General features: G+C 42.0%; 1 protein-coding gene across 3 annotated transcripts; it reads right to left on the reverse strand.

Annotated features, from left to right (window-relative positions):
* Positions 1 to 332: 332 nt before the first annotated feature.
* Positions 333 to 14,859, reverse strand: ythdc2 (YTH domain containing 2). Of its 3 annotated transcripts, none has more exons than XM_076164345.1 (32): positions 14,740 to 14,859; positions 14,072 to 14,176; positions 13,725 to 13,890; positions 13,551 to 13,641; positions 13,207 to 13,394; positions 12,628 to 12,830; positions 12,359 to 12,525; positions 11,865 to 11,967; positions 11,554 to 11,710; positions 11,311 to 11,415; positions 10,662 to 10,786; positions 10,306 to 10,441; positions 9,789 to 9,915; positions 9,448 to 9,513; positions 9,075 to 9,253; positions 8,861 to 8,957; positions 8,477 to 8,564; positions 7,947 to 8,027; positions 7,771 to 7,853; positions 7,482 to 7,587; positions 7,120 to 7,239; positions 6,715 to 6,987; positions 6,307 to 6,433; positions 5,789 to 5,994; positions 5,183 to 5,378; positions 3,847 to 3,944; positions 3,494 to 3,613; positions 3,107 to 3,261; positions 2,463 to 2,613; positions 1,641 to 1,838; positions 1,288 to 1,470; positions 333 to 1,147 (listed from the first exon to the last, which is right to left on the reverse strand). In XM_076164345.1, the coding sequence occupies exons 3-32, from the start codon at positions 13,882 to 13,884 to the stop codon at positions 1,094 to 1,096; spliced, it is 4,143 nt and encodes a 1,380-aa protein (XP_076020460.1). In that variant the 5' UTR covers positions 13,885 to 13,890; positions 14,072 to 14,176; positions 14,740 to 14,859; the 3' UTR covers positions 333 to 1,093. The 3 variants fall into 3 exon arrangements, with proteins under 3 accessions (XP_076020460.1, XP_076020461.1, XP_076020462.1); XM_076164346.1 differs by having other exon boundaries at positions 14,803 to 14,838; XM_076164347.1 differs by lacking the exon at positions 14,072 to 14,176.
* Between the last annotated feature and the right edge of the window lie 2,080 nt (positions 14,860 to 16,939).

Genomic DNA, 16,939 nt, shown 5'->3' on the forward strand with positions numbered 1-16,939 from the left:
GCGCCCCCCTTTCATAGATCATAAGTTTTTCGCGTTTTTCATAACGTGTTGTCAGTGCCGTTCCCGGCGCCGCGCGCGCAAAACCGGGAACCGGGAACGTTATGTTATAGGTCTTTCGGCAGCCCCCGGTAGTTCAGCCAGATTATGAGGTATCAGTGTGGATGCTATCGGCTCCTAGAGTTTAAATATTATTAAATTATTATTATTTAATATTATGGGGTAGGGAAAATACATTACAGCACCGTCACCAGCCCTGCCACACACCCCCTACAAAATGGCTGTTATAAACATTGCACACAATGTAAAAAGAAATGTACACAAACAACTAAAGCTCTGACAAATAATTTAATCACCTTAATAGAAATTCCTCCTGAAAGTATAAAACATTGTATTCAGTCAACCGAATCCAGAATACAAGCAGCAACTTTAAATCATCTGTGATATATAAACATATTTTCACCATTTACATCAACATCAACATCAACAGATTGTTAGAGAAGAAAGCAAAGAAGTATTAAGGATAGAAATCTTTATGAGTCTTCTCACAATGCCATCATCTGAGCCCGCAATGACTGGAAGCGATGTTCTTGTACTTTTTAATGGTAAAGCACGTCTGATTCGATGAAAAAATACAATAATATAAAATACATACTTATTGCACAACTCAATTGATCGTAATCATCTTGTGTTTCCGAATTGTCCAGTCATTTGAAGTTTCAGTAGAGCTATTTTGAAAAATTCAATTTTGGGGTTTTTCTGGTCCAAATACATAAAGAAATAATCGTTTAAATAAACGTTTTTCCAATTTCATGAAGCCTAAATTCAAAGATGACTGAAGTTGGCATATGATAATTTTATGGGAATGGTAATGCCAGTTTTTTTAAATGTCATTTTCAGTGTTCGTGAGATGAGGCTGAGGGAATAAACTCATAAAAGTCAAACTCTATGAAAGCAAAACGCTTTACTTGGACATTTAAATTCAAAACCAAATATGCTTTGGGGCAGTTCTGTTAGCACTTTGCTTGAAAATCAAAGTGGGTGTGAATTGCTGAACTAATGTGGAATGCTGCTGTGACAAAGATGAACTTGAGTCTCAGAGTTTGTCCCACATTGACAGCAGCTGAGCACCGGCATGAGGCTCCAACTCCTACATGGGACCAAACAAGAGGGGAAAAAATTAAGAAATGGTTTAAAATGTAGCAATGTGTTATCTACAAACAGAATTCTTGATATTGCCAACCCTACTTCAGGAAGGGAAGTCGTGAAAGTGCGATATTTCTTTCTCACCTGTCCATCCCTGCTGATCTGGACTTTATGGTTGTCATTCCACCGGTTGACGATGTGATTGACGGAGTGGAAAGGTACAGTCTCCTTATGGATCCATTCCAAACTAAAAACCCCTCCAAATTCCATCAATCCCCATTCCTGGCAGTCTTCCTGACGCACAGCTGATGTCATGCAAGCATAGCCCTGTGAAAAGGACAAAACAGTTCAGCACTTCACAAACACAAACACTAGAACACACAACCTTCGATAGGCCAATATATTGATGCATTTCCCCTGATAGATTTGTAATTATGATAGTAATCTCTTGTCATATAGTTTATGTGCTTGATATTTGTTATCTGTTAGCTTGAGACCTGGAAGTGTCCGGAGCCTCGGACAGTGAAAATGAGGATGATGATGTTGTTCTCCAAGAAAGCTTTGTTGAGTTTATGCTCATTGCACGGTGTGGTGGACCAGATGTTTTTCTGCTGAGAAACTTCAATGTTCCTCGGGTGGCTGCTCTTCATGATGAAGTACTGCACTGATGAAAAGGGCTGCATGGGAGATGGTGGCTTTGAGCAGGAAGCGAGGAGAAAGAAACAAGAGGAACATTTACTCAAAACATACTTCCATCCAATTTAACAGTATTGATTTCCGTGGGTAGGAATGGGACAACAGCTCATACATCTTAAATAGAAATAAATCCACATCAGGAGCTTCAAAAGAAGGTGTTGTCCTAAGGAAGCTTCTACGATTTCCCTGCATTCCAACGAACACACAAACATTTGGTGCTGATCTGGATCCCGATACTTTCTAATCATGTGATGGGTAGAATCTGGTTCTCCCTCGGCTAAGCATTTCGCCTTCACACCCACAATAATACACCCAAGATGGGTGAATGGTGTGCACATGTCCCTAAATTGACACAGCAAATTCAATTAACCCCAAGTGGAGACAGTCTAGGAGGGAGACAAAGAAGAAGAAGAGAGAGAAAAAGGCACTTGACCCATCTCTGCTTCTTTCTTCATTTTGGGAGAGCAGACAAGCATATTTTCCTTTGAGGATGCACAAGCACACCTACACACTACTTATGTACAACCCTAATAATAATCTCATTTTAGCAAACACTTCACTTGTTGACAAGCATGGCTGTCTTGAAATACGCAGATTGAAGTATGCTCGGAAGACACAAATACCTTTCCTGCAGTGGAGGCACAGGCTTTGCCAAAGGATCCGTGGAAGCCCATGGACAATGAAGAACAATCATCAAAGGGCTGATTTATGGGCAGCGAGGCCTCGACTCTGCTATGGGTCTTTATCTGAATCGGGCCAGAGGCTGATGGCATCCTGAGGAACGACGTGTATATTAGTGCACTATATATTGATATAAGAGTGAGAGAAAACCTGCAATGAGTTTATATATAAAAAAAATAAATGATACAAAAATTATAAACTTATAGCAAATGTTAACTATAGAATATCATGATTCCTTCACATTATTCACAGATAAAGGAAATGCAGAGAACATGGTGCAATCAGAATGTAATTGGAGGTGTAAAGGGATCACTAACACATATGCTGAGCTCTGTGGTGCACCCACACACTCACTGCCTTGTGATGTGCAAGCAACATCTCAGTCCAGACACACCCAGCATAATAAAGCTTGTCTGTTTATTCTATATACTCCCCAATTTCATTAGCCTCTTCAGTATTGATTCTCCTCGGCTCTGTCTCATTCTATGGGCAGCAGCCTTGAAAGGGTGCATTTCAAGACACTTGACTAGACTGTCCATTCTTGAATCATGTAAAGCTAAAAACACGGAAAGATAAGATGACTTGCCTGTCATTGCTGCTGTTGGTTGAGGTGGGGTGAGAGGTGCTCTTGGTGTCCTTCACAGAGGTATGAAGCCTCTCATTTGATGACATGGGCCGGGGCCGCTGGCCAATGCCAGAGGGTTGCTGCAGGCCCACTGCCTGTTCCTCTGCTGAAAGTACCTGTGGAAGTTAGTTTGATTAGTCCAAATCCAAAACAAAACACTGAAAATGGGAGTTAAATTTCCCTGTATTTGTGAACATTATTGGCCGATTCTGATTCTAAGCCCACTCATCCTTCCAATGATCATATTGTTTATTTAAGTAGAAAGTTTGATCTGATCTTCCACACATTATAGTGGCATCGTGCCTCTTCCTCAAGCATCAACATCTAATAATATAATTGTTAACATACAGAAACCAGTGTTCGGATGGTGGCCTCATCTTGTTGAGACCAAGGCTTTGAAGGAGAACTCATCCTCCTGAGGAACAAACTGTGCCACTTTTGCCTCAGCTCAAACACCAGCTCAGCATCCTGAAAAGAAGACAGAGGGAATACTTTATTTCTAAAGCTTTTTTTAAAAAAACATGTGCAAATGTGACTAAAATATATAACAGGCATTCGTGCAACCCAAACATTTTCATTTCAATATACTGATGGACATACAAATGAGAAAATACTGAAGTAACACCGAATAGTCGGTAGGCATTGATGAATGGAAAGACACACTGTTTTTGCTGTCAGAATAAAGCAAAGTTTCTGCTCACCTCTCTGTCCAACTGGAAGGAGAGCCAGTCATCAATCTTCATCTGAGAAAGCTCTTCCGTTATACTGTCGCTGTCACTGCCGTCGTTCGGATGACTGTCTAAAGGAAAGAGAATGGCGAGACTTTAGTTCGATGCATGGAAAGACTTCTGGATGACTTGCATTTTCAGAAACAAAAGAATTATGAGCCCTTTGTCATAAAATCAGTAGTGCATTATTTCCAACACACTGGAATGGATTGTTCATCAGACCACAACACGTTTCAACTGTGCATCAGTGTTTTCAGATGCTTGCATTTGTAGATGCAGTGACAGAACAGTTGTCCGAAAGTATTTCCATTACCAACGTTTTTGACCTAGATCGTTACACAGATTTTTTATGGATTCACGACTTAAATAATATAATATTATGGACTGAAAGCACAAAATTCCTTGCAATCATGCGCTGAGAAATGTTGTTCTTACTGTTTGCATATTTGCTCATGTAGTTTTCCACAAATCGGTGAAGCTTGAAAACCTCAACAACCCAGCCATTTATGGATGCTCATTTTATACCCAATCATGATTCCCTCACCTGTTTCCTATGAACCTGTTTTTCTGGGGAATGCTTTTCGAACTTTCCCCAACATTCCCAGTCTCATATTGCCCGTCCCAACCTTTTCGAACGTGTTGCAGACATCAAATTTAGAATGTAAAAATTAAGTTGACCAGTTAAGATGAGAATCATTTTGTACACATTTTAAAAGGTACAAATTTAATCAAGTCAAATTTATTTACATTTTACATACCATCTCAACTTTTTGGGAATTGGGGTTTATAGAGTACATTGATCAGTCAGTAAAATCTCCCACTCAAAAGTGTCTCCCTTAAATAAATGTGTGTAATATTAGGTTTAGCTATTGTAGTGGTTCCCAAACTTTTTCTGCAGGGCCCACTTCTATAGATAAGAATATTTTCGCTCTAAATTTTTATGAAAACTGCACAGGATACCTTCACAGGGTCATTGGCTGAAAAATTGGCTGAGCTACTGGGGCGGCAGTAACTCAGTCTGCTGGGTCGACAGCTGGGAACCGGAGGGTCGCCGGTTCGAGTCCCCTGTGTGGACCAAGCAAGCAGACTGGTAGCTGGTGAGTTGCCAGTTTGCCTCCAGAGCACTGCTGAGGTGCACATGAGCAAGGCACCGAACCCCCACCTGCTCCACGGGCAGCCGAAAAATGGCTGCTCTGCACCCCCTCTGGGGTGCAAGATAAATTCCAATTGCATGTAATTTGTGCGTGAATTGCATGTAACATGATGAATAAAAAACTTAATCTTAATCTTAATCTAAAAGTATACATACTTTCCAGGACAGCAGGTTCGTCCAGGGCAGACCTTGGTAGTTTGGAACCCCCCCCAAAAAGGGCCACAGTGATGGGAGTCACCAAGGAGCAACAGCGGGCACTAGCAAACCTATGACCTCGGGTCATCTCATCATAGATTAACCAATCAGTGGGAAGGACCGGGGCGGACGCCGATTGCCCCTTTCCTCGAGCGTCCTAAAAATCAGTTAATGTCAATTAATGTCAACCATTTCATTGAAGCATTTCGTCAAATTTGTTTTTCACATTTACATGTAGGCTAGCAGGTCATATTATATTCCAGTTGGAGGGAATTTTGTGTGCATTTACACCTTACGAACAAGCTTATTTTTTGTTTGGGTACAGGAGCCCAGGTAGTGTTCAGTAGTTGGATCATGACAACATGAACACAGCATAAATGTTAAGTTCTTCAAACATGTACTGGCAGAGGCTAAAGACAGATGTTGTGGAGGTTCTCCTGTATGAAGCCCTGGAGCAGCTGTAAGGCCACTGACGTTTATGGCTCAGTTGATCTTACCTGGAGTCATGTAAACAAGATTGTGATGACAGTATTACTAAATGTGACCATTAAAAAAAGGCTTTCTTACCCCTTTACTCTGGAAGAGGCTAAACAAAGAGGTGGGGTGGAAGTGGAGCTTCTTCTCCCTGCCAGTGGAGAAAAGGAGGGTTTCTTGGTTGACATGGATCAGGTTTGGATACATGCCAGCTACCAGAGCTGCCTTCACCACTGCCCAGTTCTCAGAGTTGAGGTTCATGTTATGGATGTCACTGCCCCCACGTGGCCGCACAAAACCTGGAGAGCAACCAGTCAGTTCAATATCAACGGTCGTAAATATTCTAATAAAAACATTAAATTAGAGACATTACCATCAAGTTATTTGCCGATACTCTAAGCACTTCAAAATTACTGTAGGTAACTGGTGATACAGAATCCAGCCAAACATTTATATACTTTTGTATTTTTTCAGTTTGTTGGAGCTGTTACGTAAACATGACAACGACACTAAAAGCCAAAGGCCATGCATAGACAAAACACAATATAATTATCCTGGTTCATGCCACACACACTTGGTTTAGGAAAATGGAGTGAGAAACTTTAACTGACCAATAGCACGGAGCTGTGCCAGCAGATGTGTTCTCATGCCGATTATCATATCCATGGTGGCCTGGGACAGAAAGTTGGTCTCACAGAAATGTCTCTCCCAGCCATTACTTCGGGCCTTCTGCCAAGCCTAACAGGACACAAGAACATATTATTAAATTGTAAGGGTTCAGGTCTTTGGCCAAAACAGTGTGCCATCATTTTACGAAGGAAACACTGTCAGGCAAGATTCAAACCCAGAGCAAAGCAGTTCCAAAATGGCTTCATAAGATCCTTCTGACAATCAATACAATCTGTCAGAAAGCAGCCAGCTGAGGTAGTTTGAGCATCTGATCATGATGATGCCTGGATGTCTCCCTAGGATTATTTCTTCCTACATTAAAATTTTACCAATTAATAAGGCCCACTCACCTGAAAGGCCCGGAGCAAGGCCATGTGGTCGCTCAAGGTGCCAGCAGTGAAACGGTTGCGACAGAGTAGAGCAGCCCTCTTCTGAGAGGCCTGGGCAGGTAGGGTGAAGGGGTCCCGGTAAGCCAGTGTACAGGCAATTGTTAGGATCGGGTCCAGGCACTTGAGTATTACAGCGCACAGCACCATCTTGCCTAGGTGGGGATCCACAGGTAAGTCAGCCAGAAGACGACCAAGATCAGTTAGTTCCTCTGAATCGTCCATAGCATCTATTGTCTGAAAACAAAGGCGGAGCAAATCAGTACAAAAGCAGAGCGTGTGCAGAGTTTATGTGACTTCCAGTACTGTGGAGCACTCAGTGGAAGATGCAAACCCAGTCCCTTCAGTTTGTGACCACCATCTACTCACCTTCAGCATCTGCACAGCATTTCTAATAGAATGGATTGGAGGTGGTTGCGGAGCTCTGGACAAGAACTCAGCAACCGGACAGGTGGAGGGAGCCAGCAGCTTAGTCTGGAGACACAGCTCCTGAAAACAAATTCACAGATTAACATTCTGATCCTTTCATTACTTATGTACAGAAGGTAAACCAATTAATGGGAATACCAAATATAATGTTTGCCACTGCAACAAATACCAGTTATATGCAACTCGTTATGTTTGGTGAAAGAGGGGAGTGTGTGTGTGTGTGTGTGTGTGTGTGTGTGTGTGTGTGTGTGTGTGTGTGTGTGTGTGTGTGTGTGTGTGTGTGTGTGTGTGTGTGTGTGTACCTGCAGCGGCATTCGCAGTAGTTGCGGGACCTGGAATTCCAACATGTTGCTGAACCTGAGTCGACTGAAGAGGTGGAAGCAAATCCCTGGCCTGCATCGTCCAGCTCTGTCGATTTGTTCATCAGCAAAATTATTTCAGTGCATTCCTGAGTCACTAAACTGACAATTACAAAGTCACTAGAGAGCCAATTATACTGCACTGTACTGTAGACGATGTGTCTTACATGCACAGCATAGATACATAGATTGCAGCATGAATGCAGGGACATGTTCCAACTAGTGATGTTACCTTCCTTTCCTCTGCAGAGCGCTGGCTTTTGAGATCCAAACCATCTTCAGCATAGATACGTTACTGAGGGCATCAAATGATTTCTACAACAGGAAAAATCTTTCATTAGTTGATTTGTTAATTATATCACACATTAATTTTTTTATTGCATATTTAAAATCTCTTCTTCATCATACCTCTTTTACTTTTCCCGAATCGATGACAAAGACCACGTCATTGATGGTGATGCTCGTCTCAGCGATGTTAGTAGAAAGTATCTAAAGGGAAAATGACTTGTTCAAAATGATCTATTAGCGAGAGTTGTTGCATGCTATGTAACACAAACATTCATGAATTATCTCCAATATTGCTTCAAAAAGTGATGGAAATATTTCTATCTCATTACTCTTCTACAAAATGTGATACATGAGGAGACCAAGCTTGCTGCTCCACTATATTTGTTGTTGTAACCGCATTCACTGCTTTTACCATTAACATGAACTGCCACTTCCTGAAATTGATTGTTACAATAATGGTTTGTGTTCAATGCAGCAGTTTGCTTCATCCAACACTGTCCACCAAACTCTGCTTTTGTTATAGAGAGGGTCTAGGTCTTTGTAATCTCATCAAGGTTACTAATATAAGAAAAGATTCATTTTAGGAGAAATGTAGCCCTACCTAATAAGCATAAGCATACTGTGGCCTTAACAGAGATGGAAAGACTCACTATTTTCCTGACACCCGGCAAAGTGTTCTTCATAGCTTTCTTCTGGTCCTGTGTCTGCATGTCGGAATGCAGTGTGAACACCTGGTACCTGAGGACAAAACACATCTCTCAGGTGCTGTACTCACCTGGACATTTGATGTCGCTTAAATAATATAGTATTGTAGAGGTTACTGTTGTTGGCTCAAATTTACTCAATATTAATTACAACTGAAAATTGGGACAAAACAGGAACTGTGGAGAATATTGCCTGAACATGAAACAACAAACTCTATATGCACAGGAAAACAGAAGTAGGTTTGATACACTGAAAGCAAAACCTGAAGTGGATTCTAAATATCTCACTGCAGTCGGTTTGTTGTACAATGAAGAAATCCTTTCATTTACCTTTCAGAATGGGTGGAGAATCTCTTGTCGTCACAGAGTATACGGTCCCTGAGTGCAACAATCTCATCATATCCAGGGAGAAAAATCAGAGCAGCACCTGGGAATACAAACTCAGTCCATAAGTACGTGTACTCTGTGAAATCTGACTGGAGATACAGTAAATATCACGTTCCCATTGCTGCTCAATAATGTGACAAATGATTGTGACCCTCACCATCACTGGAGGTCAAGCAGATGTTGTGCAGCAAATCCATGATGAGGTCTAGGTCCACCCGCTCATCATCAAAACTCTGATGGTAGGAGTTCAGCATGTCCTGATCTTCAACGCTTAGCTCGTCGCCACCACACTGCACCTGTGCCGACTCATCCAGTGTGCTCTGGTCTAAGCGGGATCTAGAGGATGAGAGGAAAGTTTAAGAAGGAGGAAGCTGGCCCAGAATGTTAATACTTGAATACTTTTATTATTGCTTAATGTTCTAGTGCAGTGGTTCCCAAACTTTTTCTTTCGTGCCCCCCATTTTTAGATCAGAAGTTTTTTGCATAATAATGATGTTTTGTACTTTTAAATTGAAAAACAGAATACTCACGTAGAGGATTTGAGAAGATCCATAGCTTCCATTTGGTTGAAGTGCTGAGCAAAGTCTACTGCAGTCCTGAAACACAAGCAGAATATACTCTCTGATGTTGAGTTGGCAAATTTAAGGTCAGAATCCTTCCACTGTTGATTGTAGATGTATTGACTGAACAGCACATTTGGAAATGCAATTTGTCTACAAATGTTTCAATGAAATTAACACCATAGAGTGAGTAATGACAAAATGAAAATCTGTGTGAATCAAAGGAAACTGTTCTACAATTGGAAAAATAGTTTAGTGCATTGAACAAAGTGATTAAAACTGTTAGGTAATGTAATATGATGGGTGCCCACCAGCTGTTAGCTGCCTTGATGTTGATGTTGGCGCCCATGCTGATCAGCTGCACCAACTGTGGGAGGAAACCTCGACCTGCTGCCACCATCGCTGCTGTGGTGCCCGTCTCACTGTGCATGTAGTCCACTTCAGAAGAATATTCAAATATTATAATCAAATGTCGAACTCTGCACAAATGAGCCTTAACACTTAAACAAACTGGACTAAAATCCTGTCCGGTGACAATGGAATAAAAATCCCTGTATAAACACATTTCCTGGAGGACGATCGGGTCTCAATCATCATCAGGAGGTCTGTGGTGCATGGAGTGAAAGCTACAGGTGCCAATGCAGTGGATATCTTCTCCCGACACACTGTGATGCACATACTATGTTTTATATGTTCAAATAAATGTCAGATTGTCAGATATCTTGTGCAAGCTCATGACGTTTTACATCCCATCCACCAGAGGCAACATCTTAGACCAGAACACTTGATCATAAAGTATTTCATAGAAAACGGCCATGAAAGACACACCATTCACATTTTCATAGAGGATGAGGTTGAAGAGCTGAATGAATGCGTCCTGGTCTTCAATTAGGAAAACGTTGGAAATGCAGGTGTCCATCTCCTTCTGTAACCACGGGGCCAACTGTGCTGAGCCATTGTCATTCTAAGAGCACAAAAACAATCACACAGACTTAAACCGACTGCTTACAAAACGCAAAAACATCAAGTCTAAATGATTTTACTCTTCATCAAATACTATCAAAACCACACCCAGATTGCATTCAACTGAAACTTCCGTATGCTTGAATGAATTCGACAGCTTCAGTTGAGAGTCACAGGAAATCAGGTTGGATTACTGGCTTATTAAAGGTGGCAACACTTACTGTTTCCATGGAGCTGCTTTCTTTGCAGAAACTTGCAGCAGAGGTGGGGGCCCTCTTTTGTTTCTGAAGGGACGGGTTCTCCACAGTCTTACACCACTCGGTCAGAAGTTTGTGCTTCTCTTCCTCTGAGAACCAAACCACACAATAGATTAGGAAAATACCAATGCATGATTGCTATGATGTTATACGTTTTCACTTGAACTTGCTATTCTGTTATATCAGCAGGATATCTCAAAAAGTAAGAATTGTTTTCCGCATACATTTCTACACTGGTGGGAGAGGAATCAAGGAATTGTTGATTAGATGTCTAAGCAGCTCCAGATGAAGTTTCAGATACTAATCCAGATGTGGCATAATGCTGAGTCAGGTGGAACATTTATCATTGCATCACTGCACTTATGAACAAGTAGGTGTAGAAATATGTGACTCCCCCCAGTGTTGAGCTGAGAAGATGCTGATTCTGCAGCATGACACAGATTTGAAATATTTTCAAGAGTTACGAATGCAGATCCTGAATTGTGTCCACATTACCAAAGTACAGTGACTGCAGAGGGTTCAAAGAATTAACATAATGTGGGCAGAGGGAGGAGCTATTTTTTGTTGTATATTCATTCGGTGAATCTGAATGGATTCATAAATAAAACCTTACTTCTCTGTGTCTGTTCCTTGTTTTTCAAGGTGTCCTTTTTATAGCCTGTTATCCTCAGAATGTCCTCCAGGTATAGTTGCTTCACTTCAAACTGTCTTCCTTTGACTGGAATAAACAAAGGAACAAAACATTCATAAGAACAGTAGCTGACCAAGACACTCACAGGTCCTGTGTTTTGAAGTCAATTCTGAAACCTATGGCGATTCATTTGACAGCATAATGTATAGAATGACTGGGTCTTACTGTGAATAACTGGGCAGGAACCAAAGTACTGGAGAAAAAGCTCCATATCCAGTGCAGCACTGGAGAGGACAAGCTTCAGCGTGGGAATGTTCTGGAGCACATCCCGCATCTTTGTCAGCAGGAAGTCAGTGAGACCATCACGCTCATGCACCTCATCCTGTTTAAACATGGAAAATGTTCTTCGGTGAGTTCAAGCTTTAAAAAAGGTCTACAGCATCTCCAACAGAAATATTTACGGGGGGCATTTCACAAAGAGAAATGAGCAGAATGAGACGGCCATCACTTGTGCCAGCAGTAATGTGTATGCTCACCACAATGACATGTGTGACAGTTTTCAAGGTGGCATCTCCAGACATCAAGGTCCTGAGGAAGACTCCAGTGGTGCAGAACGTCAGCATGGACTTTGGGGAGACTCTGTCAGAAGGTACCAGAATCATTTACAGATTCTCCAGCAGTGGCACAACTATGTGACAAGCTATGACATAAAATCTGCAATTTGTTTCACTCAAAGACAAAGCATTTCTGCCTGCAGCGCCAAGAGAAGGGAGTTAGTTAAAGCAAGACAGTCTAACTATTATAAAGTATAATATAGTAATTATATTTTTTCCTCTCTGAATAAATGATAAATTACCAGGATTACTATGAATTTCTAAATAATAATACATCTCGCCAAAGTTTTAAGTCTGATGTTTGTGACAGCAGTTACTTATATTGAACAAGATAAATCTGAATTTCAATCTATTTAGCCTTGATGTGATTTACATGGTGTTTTTTTTACAATAATACAGTCGCTGCTCTAATCTACCTGCTCTGTAGTCTGATGTGGTAGCCAACAGTCTGTCCGACACTCTCGCCTCGCTCAGCTGCGACCCTTTCGGCCACAGAGATGGCAGCCAGCCGTCTTGGCTGAGTGCAGAAGATCCTGCAGGGCACTCCGTTCCTACTGGCGTCATCTAGCAGGAACTGAGGGATCTAGAACACAGGCATTTGATTCACAATTACAGAACTATTTGCCTAACGTGCACCTTAAAAAAAAAATATCAAGTAAAGCAAGTAGCAAAAGGCGTTTCCTACCTGCGTGGTTTTGCCAGAGCCGGTCTCTCCAGCCACCAGGACCACTCTGTTGTCGTTGATAATCTGGACAATCTCCGCCTCACGCTCGTGAACAGGCAGCGAACATCTGAACCCGTCCAGTTCGGATGGACTCCTCTTCTCGGGCACCTGAGGAATGCCGTGGTTCAAGCTTCCACTTGCCCTGTTTCTGTCACAGCTTCTGTCTGAGGGAAGAAGAGAGGTACTCTATGAACACTGTGAGGGCCACTGACATTAATGGCTGCATATAAGCGGTATGTCTGTGTGTTTCTCTCCCTCCTTGTCTCTGTCTGTCTCCCCGTGTTTGAGTATCAAATAAATTAATTGAATTGCTGTGACATTTCAAGAGAGCAGAATGTGTTCACCTGTCCTGTTATAATGGCACTAAGAGGTGAAGAGCAGAGAAATACCTGCTTCTGGGAAAAAACAAATGATTTTACCAGCCGCAGCACACAGACAGCCTCACTACATCTAAAATAATTGTATGTGTGAGTGTGTGAGCCCTCACTTGCTTAGGCTCTCTGCAAAATAGAGGTCAGAGGACAGGGACAAGGAACTCACCATCCTCTGCAGACGTACCACTTCTGGTATTACGCTGCAAGTCCATACGTTCCTTGCTGGTGATAGGAAACCGCTGAAGCAGGCTGCGTACGCAATGTACGGAGTTGACAGAGAGTGTGAGTGGCATGGACGGCCGTTTTTTGCCTCCATCCTTCTTCCTGAGGGTAAGGAAACGGCTTGATCCTTTCCTGAAACAAAATGTGTGTGATCAATATAACCAAAATTAAGACTGTTAGTGTTTCTTTAACCATTATAATGATGTGGTGTGCTGTCTCATGTCTCAAATGTAAAGGAAAAACTGAAATCACTATCATCCTAAAAGGTTCTTAGCAAGAACAACTTACCCTGAGCTTTTAGAAATGTAACCCCAAGACTGTGCCAAACGATGAACGAAGGCCCTCTCAGTACTGGTAAAAGAGCATGGAAATTCCATTTCTGTTCAGTCAGGAGAAGGGTCAATTAGTAGAGTAATTTGCAAAATTTTACCATTTAAATGAAACATTGCTTTAAACAAATACCTTTGTCATCACTGTAGCGAAACCTCTCCAGAGCGGAATTCACTGCGATCTTGACTTCTTCAGCTATGCAGATGTTCTTGAGGCCTTTGGAAATGGATCCCCGAGATGAAGTCTTCTGGCTCTTTGTTGGATTTTGTGGGGATGCTCTAAAACGTGACATCGTGCACTGCAAGAGAAAATTGGATTAGTGACAGCAAGAATCCACATGTGCACTACGTCAGAGATTCATTTTTCTGATTTTTCCAAAGAAACTAATCCTTTGATGAAGCATTAATCTCATCATTACTGTTTTAGTTGCAATCCTTGCAGTGTGAAAACGCCTTAAAGCAAGTAAGAAACATACATACTAAAGTCTGTCTGCTTTCCACAGAGAATCTGGAGGTAGATAAAGAATATCCTCAGGAAATCAAAGGGATGTTGCCGGTTTCTAAACACCGTATCCTCGCCCCGCCCTACCGAGAGAACAACAAATTATACATGCTGTTAATTTCAACCACATCCTGCAGTAGCGGTGATGCTATTTTCCAAAGGAGGTGATCGGTCTAGAGGTGGTGCTTTATATTTCTGCCCACCTAAACTCGATTATAACCTGCTTATACCAGGCTTGCCCTGAGTTACCGTGGCAACAGAAGTGAGGCAGGCTCATAAATCATGACATCGATAAGTCAGACTTGAGCCTGGGTTAGCTAGCAAACCCCTTCATCTCGCATTGAGGCTGAGCTCATAGATGTGCTTGTTGTGTTGAAGTTGTAAGCAGTGCCCCGTGTGTTGAAACGGCCCCGGAACCGAGACGCAGCAAAGATATAAACCTGAGAGCAGGTAGATGTTGAACTTTCAAATGGACCCAAGCAGGGTTCTTGTGAAACTAAACAAGGTTAGCTCGCCTTGTTAGCGCTATTCTGATAATATCATTTCAACAAGTGAAGAAAGTTAGCTATCATCAACAACAACTAACTTTAGCTGGCTGAAACTGTGAGAAGGGAATACAACAGAAATGTATGTGTAAATGTCCAACCTTTTCATATGACAATATGAAGAAGCCGCCGTGTTTTATGGAAAGCGTTAAGTTTTGGTTTACCGGGAATTGCTCCTTGTTCAATTACGCCGGTGTTCTTGGCACCAGTGCGGCCAACCCCTCAGTAAGGAAAGTAGCTATTGGCTGTCCTAAAAATTGCTGAATGGCGTCATAATTTGCATCATTTCCACTGGTGACACTTCCGGCCCGGTTTCTTCATAATAAAAGCGTAATCTCGACGACCACGGCGGTGGTGCTTAAATCAAACAACAAAAATCAGACAATTATACCAGCCCCCAGATGTCTAACGTTGGATTTGGGTTTACTTTGCTACAAAAAAGGCTGTAGACCGAATAAGCAGGTATAGAAATTAGATTGATGCGGGGTCTTAGCCAACTAAATCCGAACCGCAGTATCTATTTCAGAGTGAAAAATAAAAGTCGGGAATATAACTTCTCCTGAGTGTCTGCCCAGCAGCTGTGTGTATGCGTGTGTGTCAGTGGCGATTGAGTGGAGTGGAATGAACCATCCCAAGAAGTTATGCGCTTTTATCTTGACCCCAAAACGTCCAAAATTCAAATATGATAAGCAATAGTTTGATATTTTTGGACAGGCGCTAATAGGGCAGTTAGTGGAGCTGCGTGGGTCCTTCGTTTGCTGCCTCTTGACCAATTACGTGAGTGTCGCAGCGCAGAGAGGAAAAACAACAACGAAGACATGGCTCGTCCAAAACACGGAAGAGTTGACTCCGAAAACAGAGCGTTTAAAGATGAATGACCACAAATATGCATTCATTCGACCTGTAACAATCACGGGACGGCCAGTGTGTCTTACATGTTCTGAGTATTCTCGCCTTCATGGTAAATGCATTGAAACGTAATTTGGCAAAGTTAGGTTGAGGATACACAAGTGACTACGTCCGCTTTTCAAAATAAGACAGTAACGCATTCTTACCTTGAAATTGCTTGTCTGATATTTGAGGGGATGTGAAATATTGATTCCTCATACTTACTGGCAATGCTGACACGGTTGCGTTCTTGTCCTGTCCTCAGGGATCGGTTATGTGCACAGAATTTCCTTCACAAAAAAGCAAATGGGTTGTTTTTGTAGGTTTAATTTTGGTACAACTATTTATGAAAAATAAATGTGATCAAAATGAATGTTTTGTAGAGATTTCTTAACCTCTTTCAATCTCTTTCTTTTTTCCTACCTAAACATATCTTTGACTCTTTAGACAAAGTGATCAGCGCCTTCATTTGGGGTGCAAAGCCTCCAAGGATCTTTGCCTCTACACGTACACAGGGTCAACTTTTCCAAATCAAGATTGTCTGAAATGTACACAGAAGTAGAGGGCAAATGTGATAGATGCTCGAATCTACACTGTAACCTCAGCACATCTCTTTTTTTAGCCACATTTTTCCCTGCCCCAGGCTACACAAATACTGGTCCGGTTACTTCAAAACAATATCTACCCTACTGGGAATGCAGGTTCAACCATCTCCTTCATATTTCCATCTTCGTAACCCCCCACGTCAATTTAACACTGCACAAAAAGAAATGATCATTTTCAAATCTCTGCTCGCCTGCCTTTGCAGTGGAAAGCCCTCACCCCTCCCTCTTTTCCACAATGGCTGAGGGACATGATGTTTTTCTTAAACTATGATGACGATATGATGATAAGTTCTATCAGCAATGGCAACCATTTCTTTCCTATTTCACAGATCTACAGGCTATGCCAATCCAATGACTGTAAACCTGAACACCAGACAGTTTCTTTATCACAGGCGAGCCAGGATGGGGTTGTGTGACTGTTAGGGTGGGCCGGGTCTTTAGGTCGGGTCTCTTCCCTTTTAGTTTTTCTCCTCTCTCCCTACTTGTGTCTCACATTTTTCTCTTTTTCTCCGCCCACAGCCTATGATGCGATCTGTAGCTGCCTGCCCTGCTGTATGACATCATCCTGTACCTGTACCTGTGTATCCTGAGGACTTTGGAGACAGAGGAGGAGGACACTTCAGCAAATCTAGCTGTATAAACAGTAGTTCCAGGCTAACAGGTTCCAGTTAATGTCAATGTTGTAAGTTGTGTAGTATTCTTGTTTAAACCCCAGAGAGAATTTAAGTGTGATTATGCTCCAGTATTTCTGCAGACTCAGCCAGCCTACACAGTGCTGATCCCACCTGGAGTCCCGCTCCTCCATGGA

This window comes from Genypterus blacodes, unplaced genomic scaffold (assembly GCF_046128005.1).
Source record: "Genypterus blacodes isolate CSIRO-AG114 ecotype Tasmania unplaced genomic scaffold, CSIRO-AGI_Gbla_v1 ptg000133l_1, whole genome shotgun sequence".
NCBI classification, from domain to species: domain Eukaryota; kingdom Metazoa; phylum Chordata; class Actinopteri; order Ophidiiformes; family Ophidiidae; genus Genypterus; species Genypterus blacodes.